At 38.6% G+C, this 23,719-nt stretch overlaps 1 protein-coding gene across 3 annotated transcripts in view; it reads right to left on the reverse strand.

Moving 5' to 3' along the window:
• CCNYL1 (cyclin Y like 1) overlaps nucleotides 1–23,719 on the reverse strand; it is a 44,141-nt gene that overhangs the window by 18,024 nt on the left and 2,398 nt on the right. For all 3 annotated transcript variants that reach the window (XR_009155476.1, XR_009155475.1, XM_058186262.1), the window contains exons 2-4: nucleotides 6,444–6,518; nucleotides 5,458–5,492; nucleotides 742–842 (exon numbers count right to left, since the gene is read on the reverse strand). Coding sequence is in view for 1 of the 3 variants with exons in the window: in XM_058186262.1 (XP_058042245.1) it covers nucleotides 742–842; nucleotides 5,458–5,492; nucleotides 6,444–6,518 (211 nt within the window). In the remaining 2 variants the exon portion in view is untranslated. The remainder of the gene's footprint in view (nucleotides 1–741; nucleotides 843–5,457; nucleotides 5,493–6,443; nucleotides 6,519–23,719) is intronic.

The following is a 23,719-nucleotide window of genomic DNA, read 5'->3' on the forward strand; positions in this document are numbered from 1 at the left end:
TGTGACCATAGGATGTTGTGACTTTCGTAATTGTGAAGTAGTAATTAAAGGATCCAAATCATAACAACATGACCATGGGAGCAGAGCATTATTAGAAATGGTCATAAGTCTTCTGATTCAGTGCCACCGTAACTTTGAATAGTCGCTGACTGAGGTCTACTTGTAATATCAATAGTATTGAAATGAGTTGCTCTTATACAAAATGGGCCTTTGTTTTGGGTTCAGAATTAACCATACTAGTCCCATTTTCTCTGCCATGCAGGATTCTACTTGCTTAGACTACTGTAAAGTTCAGATATTTAAAGGAAGAATTTCTTCTAAACTATGAGCTGATAAACTCTGTCCTAAAATCTGAGGATATGTATGGAATTACAGCCAAGAATGTATTGTTCTGAGTTAAATATCTTAAGATTACAAATCAACAATGATACATATCTTTGAAGGCGGTCAAAAATACAAACAGGAACAACAGGATTAGAAATTAGCATCAGATAAACAATGAATAAGAGTCATAAAATATGAGCTGTAGCCCCACTTCCCAAATTTAGAGGGCTTTGGAATCAAATTGATGGTAGCATATAGATGTTGTTCTACCAAAACTGAGAATAAGGGGTGGGGTGGGGTATCTGTTTCAGCATATACTGATTTATTACTTCCTCTAGATTTGGTATAAATTTTTCTTGGATTTCATAGATTCAGGTGAGCTGAATCCAATGTAACCTCACATAAAGTGATACATACCATTTTATTGTGCTCCTAAGATTAGGTTGGCTGACTGTGCTGTCATCTATAAATATAGTTGAACATGAACTATACTTTTTTGTAAGCTGCCCCGGGGAAACCTATGTGAAAAGAAATATATATATACGAGTTTATAAAAATGTTTGAAAACCATGATTTCTGGGTTTAATCAGTATTATGTGTATTAGAATCACATAGACAATGTTATTAAATAAATCAAAAGATATTAAGGAGGACATTTAAATAGCTGGCCTGAGAATCAATAAACTAGCAAATAGAAATCAGCATCAGTAATATTTTCAGAAATGGCCAGTCATCGTATAAACACCAATGGACACCACTATTTTTCTTTTCTTGGTACCTGTTTTTCTTTTAAAGATTATCTGGCAAAGATAAAGAAGAGACAGAAGACTTTCCAAGTAATAAAATACAGGGCAGAAATTTGTTTGATCACTATACTGAACACATCACCACTTATTGAAATATCAGAAACAAATTCAATGAGGTTTCAGGGGCGTGCTGAGGATTTTGTACAATATCTGTCTGATAAAATCACTCGGATTCGGGATGGACTGGACACTGATTGGATAGATCCGGGTGGGTTGGCGGGGACGAGTCTTGAGAGTATTATCTGGGCTGAGTTCGATCCTGTGACTCCCGACGACATGGACAGGTTGTTGGGTAGGCCGAATCCCACCACATGTTTATTGGACCAGTGTCCCTCCTGGATAGTACTGGCCACACGGGAGGTTACACGAGGCTGGCTCCTGGGAGTTACCAACGCTTCCTTGTTGGGGGGCATTTTCCCCGCCGCCTTGAAAGAGGCGGTGGTGAGGCCCCTCCTCAAGAAGCCCTCCCTGGACCCAGCTGTATTAGCGAACTACCGTCCAGTCTCCAACCTTCGCTTTTTGGCGAAGGTTGTTGAGAGTGTGGTGGCATATCAGCTTCCTCAATACCTGGAGGAAACTGTCTATCTGGACCCGTTCCAGTCCGGTTTCAGACCCGGGTACAGCACCGAGACGGCTTTGGTCGTGTTGGTGGATGACCTCTGGAGGGCTCGGGACAGGGGATGTTCCTCTGTCCTGGTCCTGTTAGATCTCTCGGCAGCTTTTGATACCATCGACCGATCTCTCTGACCGTTCGCAGACGGTGTTGGCAGGGAGGCAGAGATCGACCCCGAGGCGCCTCACTTGCAAGGTGCCTCAGGGGTCTGTTCTCTCGCCTCTCCTGTTCAACATCTACATGAAGCCGCTGGGTGAGGTTATCCGTGGTTTTGGGGTGGATTATCATCTGTACGCTGATGATACGCAGCTGTACATTTCCACCCCGAATCATCCCAATGAAGCTGTCGAGGTGATGGGCCGGTGTCTTGAGGCCGTGCGGGTCTGGATGGGGAAGAACAGGCTCCAGCTCAACCCCTCCAAGACTGAGTGGCTGTGGGTTCCGGCGTCCCGGTACAGTCAGCTTACGCCATCGCTGACTGTTGGGGGGGAAGTACTGACCCACAGGGGAAGAGTGCGCAACTTAGGCATTCTCCTGGACGATCGGCTGTCTTTAGAAGAACACTTGACGGCCGTCGCCAGGGGAGCATTTTATCAGGTTCGCCTGATTCGCCAGTTGCGCCCCTTCCTTGATCGGGACTCCTTACGCACGGTCACTCATGCCCTCGTCACTTCCCGCCTGGACTATTGCAATGCTCTCTACATGGGGCTCCCCTTGAAAAGCACCAGGAGGCTCCAGCTAGCCCAGAATGCGGCCACGCGGGTGATAGAGGGGGCACCGCGTTGCTCCCATATAACACCCATCCTGCGCGGCCTGCACTGGCTGCCGGTAGCCTTCCGGGTGCAATTCAAGGTGCTGGTTACCACCTTTAAAGCGCTCCATGGCTTAGGACCGGGGTATTTGCGAGACCGCCTTCTGACACCGATTCCCTCCCAACGACCTGTGCGCTCCCACAGAGCGGGCCTCCTCAGGGTGCCGTCGACCAAACAATGTAGGTTGGCGGCACCCAGGGGGAGGGCCTTCTCTGTGGCGGCACCAGCCCTATGGAACGAGCTACCTCCGGGATTACGCCAACTCCCAGACCTCCGGGCCTTCAAACGTGAACTGAAGACTTTACTATTTCACCGAGCGGGACTAGCCTAAGACATATTTTAACGAAATTTTTAAGGGGTTTTAATCGGTCTCTGACCGTTTTAGTGATTCGGCCAGTAAATATTTGTTCTTAATTGTTTTTAAATATTGTTATTTATTATATTTATATTGTATTGGTGTGGGTATTTTAATAATTGGCTGTAAACCGCCCTGAGTCCTCCGGGAGATGGTGTGGTATAGAAATGTAATTATAAAGAAAGAAAGAAAGAAAGAAAGAAAGAAAGAAAGAAAGAAAGAAAGAAAGAAAGAAAGAAAGAAAGAAAGAAAGAAAGAAAGAAACCACATTGGAGTGAATCACTCTTCCAGTTCCAACTCAGATCAAGATCCATTTGTTGCTATTTTAAAAACATTAAAACTTGATGTGACTATGTAATTAACATTTACTACATCTTTACATCAAAGCAAGAGAAAACAAATGCAGTTAATGCAGCAAGAATAGGTCATAAGTTGATATTCAAATCTAGGAAAGTAATGTCAGAATTTAAAGGCTATAGTAAACTGTGAGGAGTCAAAGATTCATCTGTTAAAAGGCAATGCTACATACTAACAGCAGTGAGATGACTGTAACCTTGCAGATAATTTCCCTGCCCTCAATAACCTTTTTACATTCATAGAACAAGGAAGATTGTCCAAATCCCTGGGTTTCAAAAACAAAAATCACACTCCTCCTAGTGACAAACTCTGGTCTACCTGCTCAGACAAAGATCCAACTAATCCAAAATTCTTTGTTGGATTTCTTAGCAATTCGGGGGCCTCAGGTGAGCTATTTGATATATCACTAGTCTGCTGCCTATCTATGTCTGAGAACTCTAGATGTTCTATTCTAATCTGGCAGCAAATTATCTCTGAAACAAATTGGAAGCAGAAGTACTGTACAGAAGTTTTATTTTATCAGTTTTAGTAGACAGCACTCATACACAGAAGGCCCATGGCAAGGGATACAGTGCCACTAATTCCATAAATTATACAGATGTACTTATTACTATTAAAGAATATATGAATGTGTCACAGCCTTTTTCAGAGGGGGTGTTGCCTTTAAGTCAGTCTTTTCTCATGATGTCCATTCAATTGTTTTTAGCAATATTTTTTGGAAGTAGTTTGCCACTGTGATCTTTCTAGGACTCAGAGAGTGCGACTAGATTTATTAAACCTGAAGCACCGATTAGGTTAAAATAATATGCAGCTTCCCGTTGTTCTTAACTGGGTTTATTCTGCTAAATGGGATTTTTAAAATACTGTATTTTTCAGAGTATAAGACACACATTTTCCCTCCTAAAAGTGGGTGAAAATTTGGGTGTGTCTTATATACCGAATGTAGCCCCGCCCACCTGCCGGCCCCTGCCCTTCGGCCTCTGCGCGTCCTCTCAAACAGAGCTTTTGGAGCCTGCAAATGCAGCCTCTCAAACAGCCTCCAAAAGGTCCGTTTGAGAGGCTGCCTTTTGCAAAGAGAAGCTCCTTTGCAAACAGAGCTTTTGGAAGCTGCAAACACAGCCTCTCAAACCGAGAGCCCCTCAAACAGCCTCCAAAAAGTCCGTTTGCAAAGGAGCTTCTCTTTGCAAAGGCAGCTTCTCCAATGGAGCTTTTGGAGGGTGAAAAAGCATGGCACAGAGGCCAAAATGGCAGCTACTGCCTTGCGGGACCGGTTCCGTGCTTCCCCGGTTGTACTCACTGGAGCGCCCTGCGATGATCAGCTGCATTTTTGAAGCTGCATTTCTGCCCTAACGAGGCACGTGCGTGCTCACAACGAGCAAACCTGTTGCTAAAGTTCACCTCTGGCAACAGCTGATTGGGGGTATTCCGGAGGCGATCCATCCACCAATCAGCTGCTTGTGCTGAATCAGGCTTATGTGTTGAAGCTGACTAGGCTGTTTTTTCTAAGGATGCTAGCCAGATGAATACGGATGGATGCTGGTAGGCAGAGGCAGGTTTTTTTTTCTTATTTTCCTCCCCCCAAAATAAAGTGCGTCTTATACTCCAAAAAATATGGTATATATATCATATTTTCAATAAGTTAATTATTCAATTAATTATATATTTGCATATATAAACATGCAAAACTTATAGTGTGCAAACTCTTTGCTAGAAGGCTTGTATATAAGCTCGTGGGTCTTTTCTAACACTATTGTCAGGTTTTGCAGCATTTGTTCTTCTTTCTACTCCCTTCTTTTTGCAAAGAATATTGTGCCATCATCCAACACCCATCCATTGGCCTATGTTACTTACTTTTCTCCTGCTGCTCTGAAATAAAATCTATGGTTTTTTCCCCTAGCAATTAATAGGAATAAGAGAAAAAGTGGCAATGGGACTATTCTTCCTCTATAGCTTTAAAATTGTGAGCAGGAGGAGATGCATTCTTTTCACCTGATTGCATCTTCAAAGTTATTTTATAACTATCACAAAAGTAAGGGAGATAGACAAACTCTGGACTGAAGTCTGGTTGTATGACTTGAAACCTCTTCTACTCCATTCACCAGAAAATTAAAAAAAACCATTCTATAGAGAAAAAGGAACCATGAACTATTCTTTGTATTTACTCCTTTCACAGCTATTGTATGTACTTACATGGTTGATGTGGTTGCTCTTTCTCTTCTCTCTCACTGAAAAAAGAGAAACAAGTTCAGTCAATCAATACATTGTTTTTTAAATTCTACTTTAAAATTCAGTACCTGTTTGAAATTTTCCCTTTCTACACATTCAACCGTGACAATATTTTGGGATTATCTGAAAATAATTTAGGATCATAAAAAACACAGTGAGGCAGCTTGTTCGGTTTTCTTAAACCTATTGTACCTAGATATTAAAAGCACATTTCATGGAATAAATACCACTCAGTTCCACAGAAGCAACTCTTTCTTTCTTGCTTGTTTCTTAGATCAGGGGAAAGAGCAATAATTCATCCTGTGAATTACAGAATTTCCTGATTCAACTATTTATTTTACAATGGGAACATAAAAAGAAAGCCAATAAATAAATAAATAAATAAATAATAAATAAATAAATAAAGGCACCGTTTCTAAAAAAAAAAGACTCAATGTTGTAAAAGAGTTATGAATACTGGTTTAGAAAGGTGGAAACATGATGTTACATGAGTATCAAGGCTGCATGTTAATATAAAATTATCTCAGTAAACATTAGCATGTTAATTTGACATATAACTCAAGCTAGAGTTAATTTTTTCCCCATTAGGAGGGAATGAACTGACAGAAGTAATGTCTTCTGCAGGCCATGAATCATAGTGCTAGGAATATTGCAAATGGTGCTTGATGAGAAAGTCATTTCAATCACTGGTCATAAGATAACCACCTTCTAACTCTCAAATATGGCACCTGGCCGTTCTTAGTTAATAGTTATTCTACTGAATGGCGAGTATTTGGAATGAATTAAGAGGATTAAAAAGAAACAGTCTCAGACAAACAGCTATGAGAAATGCAGTGAAGAGCAAGCAAAAATGTGGAAGCAAACAGCGGTTTGACAGAAATGGAAAGGAATTAAACACCCACTCCATCTCCTCCCATCCTCTTTTTTAAAGAGAGCAAAAATTAGCTTACCATCTGTTTGGGATTTGCTCAAGAAAATTGTGCTTGCTCTAGGATGGTCAGATGGGTTTGACTCCAATGCTAAATCTGAAACAAATATGAAGTAAAGCAGCTATTCAGAAATGACTCCCTTTTTGGATGAATAAATCAGTTAAAACCCAAATCTCACTTAAGAAGCATTACATTTTAAATCTGTTTTTAGATAACCCCAGGATATATTTCTTAATAAACAGTCCTAGTATTTATACATTGATCTCTCATGCTCAAAGAATTTGAACTGTATCTCAGAATCATAGCAATAGACCTAAACAGCAGAGATATTAGATTTAAAAGTAAACACAGTATGGATAAGCTAATGGAACAGTCAAGTTTTAAGTGCATTATCCCTTTTACTTAAATCAATGGTGTTTCCAAAAATTCAAAAAGCTGTTAAATCTATCAAAGCTACAGTAATAGGGAAATACTTAACGAACCACCACAAAATGAATATGCTATCACACTTATTATTTGTCATTGCCATGATCCCACTTTTAGTGGTTTCCTAAATCAATTATGGTTGGGCAAGACAGAGGAAGAGAGGCCACTGAAAAAAGGTTTCATTTTAGTAATAGGCCTGCGGCTTCTGTAGCAGCAATATTGGTCTCATGGTAGGCGAGGCAAGGCAAAGCAAAACTGGTTATGTTGACTCACAGTAACCCAGAGATTTCAATGACCACTCAGGAAGAGCTGTACCGTCCTAAATCCAAGCCATACCTCACGAGTTCATTACTCAATTACTTCAAGGCAGACGTTAGCAGAGCAAGAATCCAAAATGATTTCCGTTATGGGATTGCTAAACATTCACATCCAATAGTAGGCAACTCATACTGCCAAATAGGGGCAGTCACTAAAGCATCCACAGGATGGTGGAGGGACAACTGGTAGCATGGTCCAAATGCCTCAGACCTAAGTGAGCAAGTGGCAGCTTTGGTATAATAATAATACAGGTGGATACTTTTTGTTTGCTTCTGATGGTCAAATCCCTTTAGCATCACTTTCAATAGACGAATTGTAACCTTCCTCTATCACTTATGCAGGAAATACGTGCTGCTGGAAATAAGCCCTTATACATTTATTTCATCTCAGTCATGTACACAGATACCCCTTCATCACCATGCACTAGTTGGGTGAGACTAAGGTGTTTGCTGCTATATTTGCCAGCATCTCCTACATGAGACAAAATGCAGGTTCATGCAGAAGGGACCTCCTATTTCTGATTCACAGGGCACAATTGCTGCTGTTAAGATATCCATGGTAAAGAAGTGGGCAGCCATTATCAGTTCCAATGTAATCTCTGAACATTCTGATCTCTGATTTGCCAGGAGTACTTTTATTGGTAGATTTTATTGGTAAATAATGTTGGGTATTTCTGTCAAGAGTATTCAGGGGAAGTATAAGGACAAGTACCGTGTTTCCCTAAAAATAAGTTAAGTTAGTTAAGTTTATTTAATTTCTATACCGCCCTTCTCCCAAAGGACTCAGGGCAGTTTACAGCCAGAGTAAAAACAACGAAATACAAAAATTAAGAGCAAATTTAAAAGACAAATATTTGAATTGGCTAAAAACTATAAAATCCAATAAAAAACCACATTTAAAAAACCATTAGGCCAGTCCTGCATGATGGAATAAAAACGTTTTCAGCTCGCGTCGAAAGGTCTGGAGATCAGGGAGTTGGCGGATCCCTGGTGGTAGCTCGTTCCAGAGGGTTGGAGCCCCCACAGAGAAGGCCCTCCCCCTGGGGGTCGCCAGCCGACATTGTCTGGCCGACGGCACCCTGAGGAGATCCTCCCTATGGGAGCGCACTGGTCGATGGGAGATTATCGGTGGCAGTAGGCAGTCCCATAGATAACCCGGTCCTATGCCATGGATAAGACCCTGTCTTATATTTTTTTTTGAACCCTGAAATAAGTGCTTGGTCTTACTGTCATGCGTTCAAAAGCCTGATTGGGCTTATTATCAAGGGATGTCTTATTTTGGGGGAAACAGTTGAACCACCTACAGTACCTGCTGTTATAGCAGCTGTTTGAAGTGTAAGCAACCAAAATACAGGGACATATTTCCTGGATCTCTGGAAAGGGAGATTCATAGCCAAGGCAGTTTTTGTGTATGAGCTATTCTGTTTTGCAATACATCTCTTAAGGGCTGAGTGTGCCACTTAGGAGCTATGGGGTTTTTGTTTTCTCCAATTGAAAATTCCTGAATGAACTCTTGAGAAACTAAGAACTTATGTATGTTCTTATATATGTTTGCTGCTTGACTTATTCATAAAAATATTAAGGTGGAATAAAAATCTAATAAAACAAATAAATAATAAACTTCGACAGTCTAACTTAATACTCTTATCAAAAACTATGGGTACAAATAAGCACACCATATTTATAGGGTTAAGTGAGCCAATGGTGAAGGGAAGCTAATCGACAATGACTAACTCCCTACAACCTCCCCTGCTTTTACAGAGATTTCCTGTCTATAAGAAATGGTCCAAGCTGAAGGAAAGAGATTAGGCTCCCTCCAGAAAGAGGGGAAATGCTCCATGCCCAAGAGTCAAGACTCTTGTTCTGGCATGAAAAGTCCCTCAGCAGTTACAAGCATGTGAATCTCCTAGTTAGGGCAACATGCTTGGTGCATTTCCAGGGAGAACAGTAATGCCATCGGATGACTTGCTGCATTCTATCCTACTTAAGTAAGCTAGAGCAAATCAGGGTGACAGAGCCACTCCTATTTTGGGCAGCCAATACATGTCTGCTCAGATCTGTAGCAATCAACGTGGACTGATAGCCTGTCTATATATGTGTGTGATGCTGGGATGAAAAGTTAAGGGAGTAGGTTTCTCATACTCAGTTCCCATCATTTTACATGGATGGAACACTCAAAATGCTTCAAGCTGGAATCAACCTAAAACATTCAGGTGTTTCAAGGTTTGTTGCAATGTAACATAATCAACTCAAATTATTTCAATACAACTTTCTGAATGAGATGTCTTAAGCTTAAATCATTTTCAATTCTGTGCACACTCCAAAATATAAGTGCTATTGCAAAGAATCATTGCAAAAGGGTATAGGTCATATTACAAGTGTTGGAAATACCTACGACGGGTTCAGACTCAAAAGAACAAAGGCTGACAAGAGCTGCTGCTAAACGCAAGGAACAAGAGATGAAGGCACAACAACAACTGGCAACTACTACAACGGAAACAGTGGGAGGAGCAAGGCCTAAAGCAAAATGTGATCTGCGGCTAGTGTTCCTAAAGTTTCCTTTGGCCGATAATGGCAATTAAACTATTATCTTGGAATGTTAATGGTTTGAATTCACCGCAGAAGAGAAGGAAAGTATTTCACTATTTGAAACAATTTAAAAATGACATTACCTGTTTACAAGAAACACATATTAGATCTTTAGACCAGAAATATTTGATAAATTCAAAACTGGGAGTACATTTTGTTGCCTCCTCTTTGGAAAAAAAATGGTTTAGTTATATATATAAAGAAGGATATATCAGCAAAATTAATTGAGGTGGATAAGCAAGGAAGATACATTGCTATTGAACTTTTGTTGGAGGGAAAGAAGACATTATTAATAGGAGTTTATGCTCCGAATCAACAACAAGAAAACTTTTCAAGTTTTACATAAAAGAATAGTATTTTGGGATTATAAATCATATATATTAATGGGTGATTGGAATGGTGTGTTGGATACTCAAAAAGACAAAAAAAGTTTAAGGAAGATATCAAGCTGGGCGAAATTACCAAAGGCTTTTTTTGAAATGATGGAGGACTTGGAATTAAGAGATATTTGGAGAGAACATAATACAGAAGAGAGGGATTTTACCTTCTTTTCTGACAGGCACCAATCATTTTCGAGGATTGATTTTATTTTGATTACTAATGATTTGTATTCTAGAGTGAAGAGGACTAAGATTTGTTCAAGAACTCTATCTGATCATAGTCCGGTTTGGATTGAATTTGATCGGGAAAAGGAGGCTAGGAGATCATGGAGGTTGAATGAGAATTTGTTTAAATATGAACAAAATGTAAATGAATGTAAAAAGCAAATGAAAGAATTTTTTATTATGAATATGAAAAAAGAGACATCTATAGAGATGATTTGGGACGCCAGCAAGGCTTATATGAGAGGAAATCTTATACAAATGAATATTAAATACAAAAATAAATTGCAGAAAAAGAAAAAGGAACTGGAAGAGGAAATTAAAAAGAAAGAACAATTATTGATAAATAGCCCAGGAAATAGTAAAATAAAAGAATCAATAAATATATTAAGAGGTCAGTTTAATATGTTGATGGCAGATCAAGTAGCAATTAATTTACAATATGTAAAACATAATACGTTTAATAATGCCAATAAGCCAGGAAGATGGCTTGCCTATTTAATAAGGAAAAAATAGAAATCACGAATGATTGATAAAATAGAATATAGGGGTAAGGAAGTTTATCAAAAGAACTTGATTAAAAAAGCATTTTTAGAGTATTATAGTAAGTTATATTCTAGGGATATGATTGATGATAGAGCTAGAAAGATATTTACAACAACAAAATATTTGTGAGCTTACAGAAAACCAAAGAGAAGAACTGAATTAATTAATTACTTCAGAGGAAATTTTGTTAGCAATTAAACAACTTAAAATCGGTAAAGCACCAGGTACAGATGGTTTAACAGCTGTTTATTATAAAAATTTACAAAATGAGATGGTTGAGCAACTTAAAGAGTTATTTAATAAAATTCAAATGGGAGGAGATATTCCCCCTTCATGGAGGACAGCCTTTATTTCGTTAATACCAAAGGAAGATCGAGATGGTTTTAAAGCAGAGAATTATAGGCCTATATCACTTCTAAATACTGATTACAAGATATTTACCAAGATACTTGCTAATAGATTAATGCCAGCGATGAATCAAATAATTCATAATGATCAGTCAGGATTTATTAAGGGTAGGCAGATGAGATATAATGTGAGGCAAATCGTAAATTTACTTGAATATTTGGAACGAAACAACCAAGTCTCAGCGGCATTCCTTTTTTTGGATGCTGAAAAAGCTTTTGATAGATTGGACTGGCAGTTTCTGTTTAAAGTAATAGAAAAAATGCAATTTGGGGATTATTTTATCCATGCAATTAAAGCAATATATCAGAAGCAAACAGCACAAATAATAGTAAATTGTGGGTTAACAGAAACTTTTAAAATTGGGAAAGGGACGAGACAGGGATGTCCCTTGTCCCCATTACTTTTTATTTTAACTTTAGAAATTCTTCTGAATAAAATACGTGGTTCCGATCGAATAAAGGGAATTAGAGTTAAACATCAAGATTACAGATTAAGAGCTTTTGCAGATGACTTGGGTGTTACTGTATCTCAACCAATATACTCAGCTACTGGTTTAAAAGATATAATTGGTCAGTATGGCAAAGTATCTGGATTTAAGGTGAATCAGCAAAAGACAAAGATGATAACTAAAAATATGAATATACAACAAAAAGAAGAGTTAGAAAGAACTACAGGTTTTGAAATTGTTAAAAAGGTTAAATATTTAGGAATATATATTACAGCTTCAAATGTTAAATTATACAAAAATAATTATGAGGTATTGTGGCAGAAGGTATGGAAAGAAATGGAGAGTTGGAAGAAGTTACAACTATCTTTGTTGGGAAGAATAGCGGCTATAAAAATGAATGTTTTGCCCAGGTTTTTATTTTTGTTTCAAATGATACCGGTGCTTAAGAATGATATTAAATTACAGGAATGGCAAAAGGGGATTAATAAATTTGTATGGATGGGCAAAAAACCAAGAATAAAATTAAAAATAATGCAGGATACAAGGGAAAGGGGGGGGGTCTTAAAATGCCTAATTTAAAATTGTATTATGAAGCAGTTGTTTTATCATTAATTACTGATTGGATTAATTTGACTGAGGAAAGAGTTTTGAATATAGAAGGTTATGGTTTGTTATATGGGTGGCATGCTTATTTATTATATGATAAGAAAGTAGATAAAATATTTAAAAATAATATAATTAGAAATGCATTATTGAGGGTCTGGAGGAAATATCAATATAAATTAGATGGAAAGATTCCAATATGGGCAATCCCGAGACACATGATAGAAAATATAAATAGGAGGCTAGAGATGGAGTGATGGTGAATGTACAGGGATTATTGAAGATGTATAAATATAATTAATGTAGAGTCGGGTCTGCCCAGTTACCATTTTAGAACGGTAGGGAGGGAGAAAAGAGAGAGTAGGAGGTAGGAAAGAGGAGAAGAGGAAGGAAGAGGGGTAGAAGAGGGAGAAGGAGTGTAGGGTGGAGGGAGGAGAGGATGTAGATAAGAGAAGGAGAGGAAGGTTTGGAAAGAAGGCAGAAGAAGGTAGAAGAGGGAAGAGAGTTAAAAAGGGGGGTGGTGACTGGGCAAGCCCGACTAATTGTATATAATTGTACATTGGATGAATTATTTGTTATGATTGTAAAAATAAAACTTTTTTATAAAAAAAAAAAAAGGGAAAGGGGGGGGTCTTAAAATGCCTAACTTAAAATTGTATTATGAAGCAGTTGTCTTATCATTAATTACTGATTGGATTAATTTAACTGAGGAAAGAGTTTTGAATATAGAAGGTTATGGTTTGTTATATGGGTGGCATGCCTATTTATTATATGATAAGAAAGTAGATAAAATATTTAAAAATAATATAATTAGAAACGCATTATTGAGGGTTTGGAGGAAATATCAATATAAATTAGATGGAAAGATTCCAATATGGAATACCGAGACACATGATAGAAAATATAAATATATATCAAAAGATGGAGGTAGTTACCTATAAAGAACTTCTTTGTATGGAAAAGGGGGAATTATAATTAAAATCTAGAGAAAAGATGGGGGAAGAAGGAAAAAATTATACATGGTTCCAATATGGACAATTACAAGCTAGATGGAAATTAGATCAAAAAATAGGTGTTAAGCAAATTGAGGATAATTTGTTAAAACAAATGAGAGATCAAGGCCAACAGCATATTAAGAGGTTGTATAATGTATTAGTAGAAATAGACTCAGAGACTGAATTGGTTAAGGATTGTATGATTAAGTGGGCACAAAATTTTCAGCAACCAATAATGTTGGAAACTTGGGAAAGAATTTGGGTGAGGAATGTTAAATTTACACAAGCGCAAAATATGAGAGAAAATTTTTATAAGATGTTTTATAGATGGCATTTAGACCCCAAAAAATTGTCATGTATGTATCCTAATGTACAGGCTAAATGTTGGAGATGCGATTGTGAAGATGCCACTTATTACCATATATGGTGGACTTGTAAAAAAGTTAAAGCATTTTGGATTAAAGTATGGTGGATCATGCAGAATATTTTGAAAAAGAAGATTAAGTTTACCCCGCAGTTCTTTTTACTAGGAATAATTATGGATTGTACAGCTATAGATACTAAATTGATTTTGAACTTAATAACAGCCGCAAGACTTTTGATTGCTCAATATTGGAAGAAAGAAGAATTACCTACAATTGAAGAATGGACACTTAAAGTATCAAATCTGTCAGAAATGGCAAAAATCTCTGCTTACTTGAAAGACTATACACAAGAAAAATATATTTTAGAATGGAAAATGTGGATTGATTATATTCAAAATAAGTATCAGATAAAAAAATATCGAATAGCATATGAGTAAATTTAGGAAATATTTTGTATTAGATATATTTCTGAAGGAGAGGGGAATTGAGAGTGTGATTAAGTGTGGAGAGACTAGAGATTATAATTTAGGAATTATTTTAGATTATGATTGTTAGTTTTGATACCCTGCATTTTGTTCTGGGAAGTCGGGGTGGGGGGTGGGGGGTAAGGGGGAGGGGAATTGGGGGGTTGAGGCTAGAGATGGAGTGATGGTTAATGTACAGGGATTATTGAAGATGTATAAATATAATTAATGTAGAGTCAGGTCTGCCCAGTTACCATTTTAGAACGGTGGGGAGGGAGAAAAGAGAGAGTAGGAGGTAGGAAAGAGGAGAAGAGGAAGAAAGAGGGGTAGAAGAGGAAGAAGGAAGGTGTAGGGTGGAGGGAGGAGAGGATGTAGATAAGAGAAGGAGAGGAAGGTCTGGAAAGTAAAAGAAGGTAGAAGAGGGAAGAGTGTTAAAAAGGGGGGTGGTGACTGGGCAAGCCCGACTAATTGTATATAACTGTACATTGAATGAGTTGTTTGACATGATTGTAAAAATAAAACTTTTTTATGAAAAAATAAAAAAGTGACTTATGACCATTTTTCATAGTTACAACTTTTGAAGTATCCCCATGGTCATGTGATCAAAATCCAGATCCTTGGCAACTGGCTCATATTTATGATGGTTGCAGTGTCCCAGAGTCATGCGATTATCTTTTGCAACCGTCTGACAAGCAAAGTCAATGGGGAAGCCAGATTCACTTAACAATCAGGTTACTAACTTATCAACTGCAGTGATTGGCTTAATAACTGTGGCAAGGAAGGTTGTAAAATGGGGCAAAATTCACTTAACTAATTCAGAACAAAAATTTGGGACTCAATTGTGCTCATAAGTCAAGGATTACCTGTAAGTGCACTTTTTTTTCAAATTCAGACTGAGATATAAACAGGTATTTTATCAAACTGTACCAATGGTGGGGTTGCCCCCTGTTCGCTCTGGTTCTGTAGAGCCGGTAGTAAAACTCTGCTGGCATTCGGAGAACCGGTAGTAATGGCTGGCTGGCCACGTCCCCAAACCGGTTCCCTGATTATCAGAGGTTTGTGGGGTTTTTTTTTAACTTTTAAAAACCTCTTTTCTTCAGCCAAAAAAAGGCTTTTAAAAGAAAAAAACCCTTCTGATGATCGCGTGGCTGAGCAGGGATCTTCAGAGGAGCCTTTAAAAACTTTTTTTCCTCTGCCCCACCCAATCCCCCCTCCCCACTTACTAATTAAGTAAGCTCCTTTCGGGCTCGCTTTCCTTCGGCTTCTCCAATCAGTTGCATCAGCTGCAACTGGTTCTGCCTTCTTGCAATCCATGTCCTCAGGGCCTTTGCTGGCTGAGGAACTCTGGGAGTTGAAGTCCACAAAGTTACTAAGGTTGGAGACCCCTGATCTAAAAAATATAAATAAAATAATAAAATATTTGTGCAGCTTTCTGAGATTTGGTGTGTTTCTGTAGTGTTTCACTCTAACTACACAAACACACAGAATCTCACAAAGCTGTCTATGGCATTTTGTGTATGTGTGTGTGTGTTGTGTTGTGTGTGTGTGTAAAGTGTGAAAGTTGGTTTTTGAGCTTTTTGTGGCTTTGTGAGGTTCCTGCTTGTTGCAGGGACCATTTTGGGTGAAGTGCAGCTGCTTTTACATTGTGTGTGAGTTAGTTGTGTTGTGTTGTGTTGTGTGTGTGTAAAGTGTGAAAGTTGGTTTTTGGTACCTCTTATTGTTTTGTGTACTTTATTATTTTTATTATTTATTGTTATTGGCCACGCCCACCCAGTCACATGATGGCCAAGCCACTCTCACCCAGTCACATGACCGCCAAGCCATACCCAATGTCACACGACCATCAAGCCACGCCCAAAAAATAAGCCACACCCACAGAACCAGTAGTAAAAAAATTAGAACCCACCCCTGAACTGTACCAATGTTAGAACAATCTTGTTTGAATTCAGAATCCTTCCAGAGAAGGCAGAACAACTTCTTCTGGAACCCAAGTAATTCTTGTAGGTAATTTTAACTTAAAATAGGTCAAGCATTTTATGTACCTCTAGATTAGGGATGTGTAAAGTATTTTGTGCATGGACTTTTCACACATGGGATGGTCTGTGTCTGGATTGAAATGTGTTCCATCTGTGAATGGATCTATCACAGGTGTTTTATCTGAACGTGGACTTGGGAGATGTATGCTATGGGCCGATTTGTGTCAGTAGCTGAGAGGAAATAGAGACCAAAAAAGCAAGGAATGGGTTGGCAAAGTATGCCAAGCAAGGGTGTTGTGCCCAAAGGGAAAAAAAGAGGAAGTGCAGTTAGGCAGATGATATATGCTGTCAAGGGTTACGATGGCAGCGAAGAAGTCAGGAGGAAAAGGGAAGAACACTGGAAACACTGGGCCAGAACACAAGACACTTGGAAGAGGAAGGCAGAACTCTACTTGTCCAGTAAGATCCTCCAAAACGTTTTTCAGTCCAAACCCAGGTTGAGTATTTTCCAATTCTGCTCAATTGTGGCTTTTCCAGAACATTCCAGCAAAACTTGCATGACACAATGTGGTGGTTCTATGCATAGAATGAAACTTATTTTATATTTTGTGCACAACCCTACTCTATGTCACTTATCCGAGATTCTATACAACACATAGCCCCAAACTCTGGAAATTCAAAGACCCTTGAAAACCTGACACCAAATTGTAATTTTCAATGTAATATTTTAAAAAAATTATTAACTATTTGGGGAATAACCAACTGTATTTACAGTATTTAATGTCATTGTTAATTAAGTTTAAATTGACATTAAATCCATTTATACTTTTTGTTATGTTCTCACATTTTTTAGAGTGCAGCTCCCAGTGTACCAATCAAATTCTACCCAAGAAGCTGCAATATTCCTGATCTGCACAATGGAGAAAAAAGATAATAGTTAAATTTTAACATATGGGTTGATTTTGGCCTACAAATATCTAAGTATCCAATAGTCTGAAGTTCTGCTCTTGAGCTCACACACATGTGCTTTCTACATCTTTACAAAGGGAAGGAAAAGCAGTTCCTCAGGAAACCATTAGTTCAGAATCAGAACACTGTGAAAAGATACAATCTGAGGTTTCAACCTTCACCACTTGGGGAAAAAAAATGAGAGGTAGAAAAACAGCTTCTGTGAACTATTGCTTTATGGTGTTCCATCACAGTGTGTGATAGCGAAGAGTACAGCTTCAGGAAAAGGAAAAGGCTTTAGAGAGGTCCATTATTGTAATCTACAATAGTCCCTGGGCGAAAGCCTGGAAAATGTTCCCACTCTCTGGGTGGGTACTTTTTTCCACTCCTAGATGAAATATATTTTCACATCATTTCTACACTAAAAAGTCTTAGCACCAGTACTAAATCCATGTATGTTTCGTATCAATTTTTTCTAAGAATGAGACAATTGTGAGAATTTAGCAACAGCAATTAAATCATGGAACATTAAAAACAGTGATTTTGTCACCATGAAAGAGTGTAAATAATTTAAACTAAGCTTTCCAATAATTCATGACTATGGTAGTATTACGTAAAAATGTTCATATACAAATGAGGAAATATAGAGGAGTGTATAAAGCCTAATATTTCAATATTTATTCAATATTTATAAAATTGAAATACAGAGAAGGGCATTAATTCAAATTTATTTTTCAGATATGTAAGAAAAATCAACTATTTTTTAATTTCACTTTCTGCACACATGCAAGAATACTAAGCAATATAATTTACCTAACAAGTAACAAATATGTTCTAATAACTTGGGTTCCTATAATGTGCTTAAAATCAACCCACAGGATTTTGGCAGTTTGTGTTTAGTCCCTCAACACTGACTGAAATTAAATGGCAATTCTTTTTGCTAAATGTATGAAAAATTTTGCTTAATCAACAAATTATTTTCTCTATTCATAGGAATGTTTAGCTACCTGAGATATTTTATTCTGAAAACCGAATCTATACATAATTTGTTAAAATACAGTTGTAGAACAGACTTATGGACTAGGGCCACATCTGTCCCTGTTCTGCCTGCATGTGGTCAATCAGAAATTAGAAATCAAATGTACATACGTGTGTGCCATGCATGCAATACAACTGCATTGCTTTTATTTTTAAGGTGACTATCTTTTTGAATTTACATGTGTGTGTACATGACTACATACCTTTATAGCTCTATTGTTTGACCCTCCATAAAATTCCAGTTTCTCATGTTGCCCCTTGGGAAAATTAATTGCTCACCCTGTTGTATTCAGTAAGTTTTATTTTCAAGCATGTGTAGTACTATATATGTAAAAACAGGATTTATAAAAAAAGTAACCCATGGAAATGCTAAATGGCACTTGCTTCTGAAGCAAGCTCCAGTCCAGAGTATAATTTTGTAGTACTGGTTTATTTAGTGTATGACATCTACTTCTGTGCAATCATTGATATACAAATTTATTTTATTTTATTTTATTTATTTGCATTTATATCCCGCCCTTCTCCGAAGACTCAGGGCAGCTTATACTATGTCAAGCAATAGTCCTCATCCATTTGTATATTATATACAAAGTCAACTTATTGCCCTCAACAATCTGGGTCCTCATTTTACCTACCTTATAAAGGATGGAAGGCTGAGTCAACCTTGGGCCTGGTGGGACTTGAACCTGCAGTAATTGCAAGCAGCTGCTGTTAATAACAGACTGTCTTAGCAGTCTGAGCCACTCAAGGACTTATTTAGTTTGAATAAATATATATATGGTATGTGGACAATACAATACAACTAAAAAACCCTCCCTTTTTACAACTCTGTAATCAAGATAGAGTTGGGGTGACTGGATGGAGCTGAGCGTTTACAGGCAGGATGCCCTTCCTGACACCTATGTAGAGTTCGAACAGATATTTACTCCTTGCGTCCTGAGAGAGAAACATCTGTCGCTACCTAGGATTGAATTCTCAACCTTCTGAGTGGGAGATGAGCATCTTCACCATTTAGGCCACCATGCTGCTCTATGTGAAGAATACAATGTAGGAAATAAAATATTAAATTAAGATAAAACCATAATAAAATCACCATAATATGGAGCCATACAAGTGCAATGATATAGAATGTTGTAATTTGTTATCTAAGGAAGCCACTGTTCCCTCTAAACTGCGCGCGTGCGCAAATGCGCACTGCTGACACAGTCTCCGCGCACAGAAAATCTGTGCTGCACACAAGAAAAAAAATCCAACCTGCACCGTCTGTCCTGAGCTTGGAAAGTGCGCGAAACCCCGGCTTGCTTGCTCGCTCGCTCGGAGCACCCCCCGGGGAAGGAGGGAGTCCCCGGCTGCACCTGCGGGGGGAGGGTGCGGAGCCGCAGCAGAAGCTCCCTCCCCCACCTGGATCGCCAGCGCCGAGTCAGCCGAAGGCAACCTCGCCCTCCCACCCACCCAACCAGCCCCCCCAACCCCCGCGCGCCCACCCACTTGGAGGATATCGCGGCGCCCGGGGGCTCCTTTCGCATCTCTCGGAGCTGGAGAGCGGGCAATTCTGGCGTTCATGTCACCCCGGGGCCTGGGAAGACGACCAGCTCAAAGGTAAGGAGGAAGAGAAGTCGGCTGGCCGGCCGGCCAAGCAGCCCCCCACCCAGGCTCGATATCGGGAAGGTTTTGGAGAGGTTGCGCTGCGAGTTGGGGAGGGGGTGGCGTTTGGGATTTGCTGCTAGGGCAGAATTTGGGAACTAAGTGCGAAGGATCTCTCTCCCTCCCTTTCTCTCTCTGGGTCCCCTGAATTATCTTTTCTATCCTCTTCTATCCACGTACAAAAGTATTATTAGCAGAGCTGAGCGTGCATCTTATCTATTCTATCTTGGCTGATTTTCTTTTTCTTCCCGCAACTATTCCGTTTTGGGATCCACCATTACTTTATTAAAGAAAGCAACGCTTCGCCCGCCTGGCTTTGCGGTGGGAGGAGATCCCTGGAGGTTTCTGCCTCGGATAGTCAGAGAGGAATGTAAAACACACACACACACACACAAAAACCAGACTAAGAAGCGCCAGAATATTACAACCCAAAGTTTTTGTTTTGTTTTATTAACTTCTCTCCTGGAAGGAATGCTTGGGAGCCCCAGGTATCAAGCGAATCCCAAAGACTTGGGAGTGGGGGTGCACTTTAGAAAGATAGTTAATCTAGGATCAAGGGATTGAGAAATACAAGGGGTTGCTATCCTCCAATGGACCCTCCCCAGGGGTGGGGTGTGTGTCATATACTGAATTTTGTGGAAAAAGAGTTACTTGACTGTCTCCCAGACCACAGTAGAACAATCTCACCCAGTGCATGGCAGGAGCTTCACACAATGGCTTATGCTCATAATGCAAGTCAGAGCTTTATAATAAAAATGTTAAGTATGTTTTCAAAATCGGGAGTTTACAGTTGGCTTGGTTTGGTTGGAAGCTCATGCTATGCCATAGTTAAAATTAAATATTTATACTTCCAATAGCGTTAACATACTACACAAGTCATGAACAAGATTTTTGTAATTTTCATTGTGTAAGTGGGCTAAATCACTTAATTAAAAGTGTTATAACAGAAATGTAAATGCTGTAATTTGATTCTTTTAATAAATCATGTGACTTGAATGGATGCGATGCTGGCATGACCACAGTGCGCACGTCTGATGTTGCTCACAGTGGTCCAAGGGACCGCTCAGGGAGTTAGTGTGCTTGCTCAGACTCGTGAAAAATTAGAGGGAACATTGAAGGAAGCTAACCATCTAACTGTTTCTGGTATGACTGCAGTCAGTTCATCCCAGGTGCCTTGAAATTTCCTGAAGGTACATTCTTGAACTATATGTGTTATTGTTTGTTTCGGTGCACCACAGTCACATTTCAGGGTTCACAGCCATCCTTCAGTTAAAAAGCTTTGCCTTAGTTCTTCCTGATTCTATTCTGGTTAGTACCCTGTTTCCCTCAAAATAAGACATCCCCTGATAAGCCCAATCAGGCCAAGTGCTTATTTCAGGGTTCAAAAAAATATAAGACAGGATCTTATTTTTGGAGAAACATAGTACTGGTTAAAGGTCGTAGAGCTGTGACACCTATTTTTAAGAAGTGCCTTATGAAGCACACCTTATATCTTATTCATCTACTTTGAGCATGTTTCATACTTTGTACAGCTAGAACTATTCAAGTAAACACAAGTCAACTCTAAAGGAACTCTAAAATCTTATGTCTATTTTCTTCTCTGTCTTAATAGTATGTATTCAAGAAAACTATTTTTTATTTCCTACAATATTTAATTCTGTGCTGTGTCAATGTTTTAGTAGCCACTTAAAATTGGTTTTGTATTACGTTTATGTTTAGGATTTTAAACTTGTTTTTTCCAATCATCATTGCAGGCTTTGAAAATATTAAAGCCTGCATTTTTACAATTTCATCCTAAAAAAACTAATATTAAATTTCAATAAATAGAACAAACCAAACCAATTATTTGCTGTAATGATTGAAATTTATTTGTGGCTTGCTATAGCTTCCACCCTAAATGATAAAAACTAAACCCAGGATCATGCCACATGGGCTCCATTGTATAGAGAAGTTGAGGGGTGGATCAGCCAGCTCTCCTTCTCCTCCAGTGCTCTGAACATTATGTTCAAGAAGGAGAGCCAGTCACACTGCCCCTTGGCCTCCCTGAAGGCTATATGGCACTGTCCCGGAAGTAGGTACCATTTTGGTGGAGCCACAACTCATTGCAGCCACTCTTACAAGGGTGCCCACTTCCAAAATGCTGCCACATGGCCTCCACTGTGTAGAAAAGTCACACAGTGGAGGGGCTACTTCCAAAAAGAGATCTACTGAAAAGGTAAATGACCAATCTGTGATGCAGGGGGGAGTAGGATGTGGAACCCAGTAGAATGGGAAAGAGATCCAAGTCCTACAAGAACTCGGTGGGGTGGAAACATTGGCCCAAGGCTTGTGGTGACCCAGTGTGGCAGGAAGCAGAACATGGGATCCCTCAGGGGCTGTGAGAGGCCTTGGGAAGCCTGAGATAGGCCATGAGGGCAGGTGTTACAGTGCAAACCTGGGCCTGCACTAGGCCTCCCATGAGATATCCCATGCTCCATTTAACAACTACATAAGGGAGAGCAGTGATGGGGTCGTTAAGACAGGCAATCACATGGGTGCCTGTTAAAGCCATTGTGACTGTAATAGGTCGGTTTGAACAGTCATAAGTCAAGAACTACCTTACTCTGCATTCAAATAAGGCATCTCAATCAATTTGGAAACGCTTTTACTAAGACTGCTTTGAACTCAAAACACTCCCAAAATTATCAAAAGGGCAATCTTGTGCAGAAAATACGTTTTATAGCTTAAAACAGAATATTTTGAATAGGAAATAATTTGGAAACATCCTGTACAACACTACAAAATTTATATTCATCATGCTCCAGTTTATAATTACCAAAAACAGCTAATACATAAAACAGTTCAAAGATAATTCACAATAACCAGTAAAAGTTGAGGTTGAAGAATACAACTATGTTTTGTATAGGCATTTACCTCTATTTTCTTAATCAGTAATATTGTAGTCATATATTAAATTCAGTAGTAAATCACTTCTCATATATTGCTAGTTTAAAAGATGAATAAATTCTTATACATATCCCCATGGGTCATTCTTGCTATCAAGGAACGAAGATTTCCTTGCTGGAAATCTTGCTGTTTCCTTCCTGATGAATTTTATGAAAAAAGAATGTTTGGTTTTGGTACCATTTAGCTAGTGTTGTCTGCTGTATTACAGAAGATCTTTCTAAATAAATATTAGCACAAATAAAGAATATTAGTTCTATCCTTCCTACAAATAGACCATTCTACTCATTCTGTTAGTCAGTAGCTCTTGGTTGCTAAATCATGCATAAAATTAATCTAATCCAAGCATACTCAGGGCTGTTTCTAGAGTGCTTTTGTACTTTTTGCATGTAGCTATTTTAAGGAATGTCATTTTTTTTTTAAAAAAAAATGCACCGTCTGCTTTAAAGCATGAAGGATCAAAACCTTTTTTGAAATTTCAGTATTAAATTGGAGAAAATAAAAACAACCCATCCTCCCTACCAGTCCAATATTTCAGTACATGTAACTCCATTTAAATCTACATAAATTCATTCATAGTCCAGACTAAATGTGGGTATCTTAAGGTTTAGCACCACATGTAATCCCAAAATCATCTTGGAATTACAAAAATTACAAAAAGTGTGATTAAATTCCTAATCTTTTGAAAAGGGATGCATATGAAAGCCTGTAAGATAGGCTTTCTTTGGAAAACTATGTAAAGATATCAATCTCCCATAGAATGAGAGGGGAAGGAGGACCAACCAGTACAGGTACAGATCAACATGGAAAAAAAATCTATGTGGTCACTAAGAATTGACACCAACTCGTTTGCCCATAATCAAATAAAGAAAAACAAAATATTCTAACTCCACTTGTGCACTTAACAATCATATCATTCACCAACTTACTGGAATCCTTGTTCTTCCAAAAATATTAAGTGTGATGCCTGCTCATTAAAAGTTTT

The sequence above is a fragment of the Ahaetulla prasina genome, chromosome 1 (genome assembly GCF_028640845.1).
Source record: "Ahaetulla prasina isolate Xishuangbanna chromosome 1, ASM2864084v1, whole genome shotgun sequence".
In the NCBI taxonomy this organism is placed as follows: domain Eukaryota; kingdom Metazoa; phylum Chordata; class Lepidosauria; order Squamata; family Colubridae; genus Ahaetulla; species Ahaetulla prasina.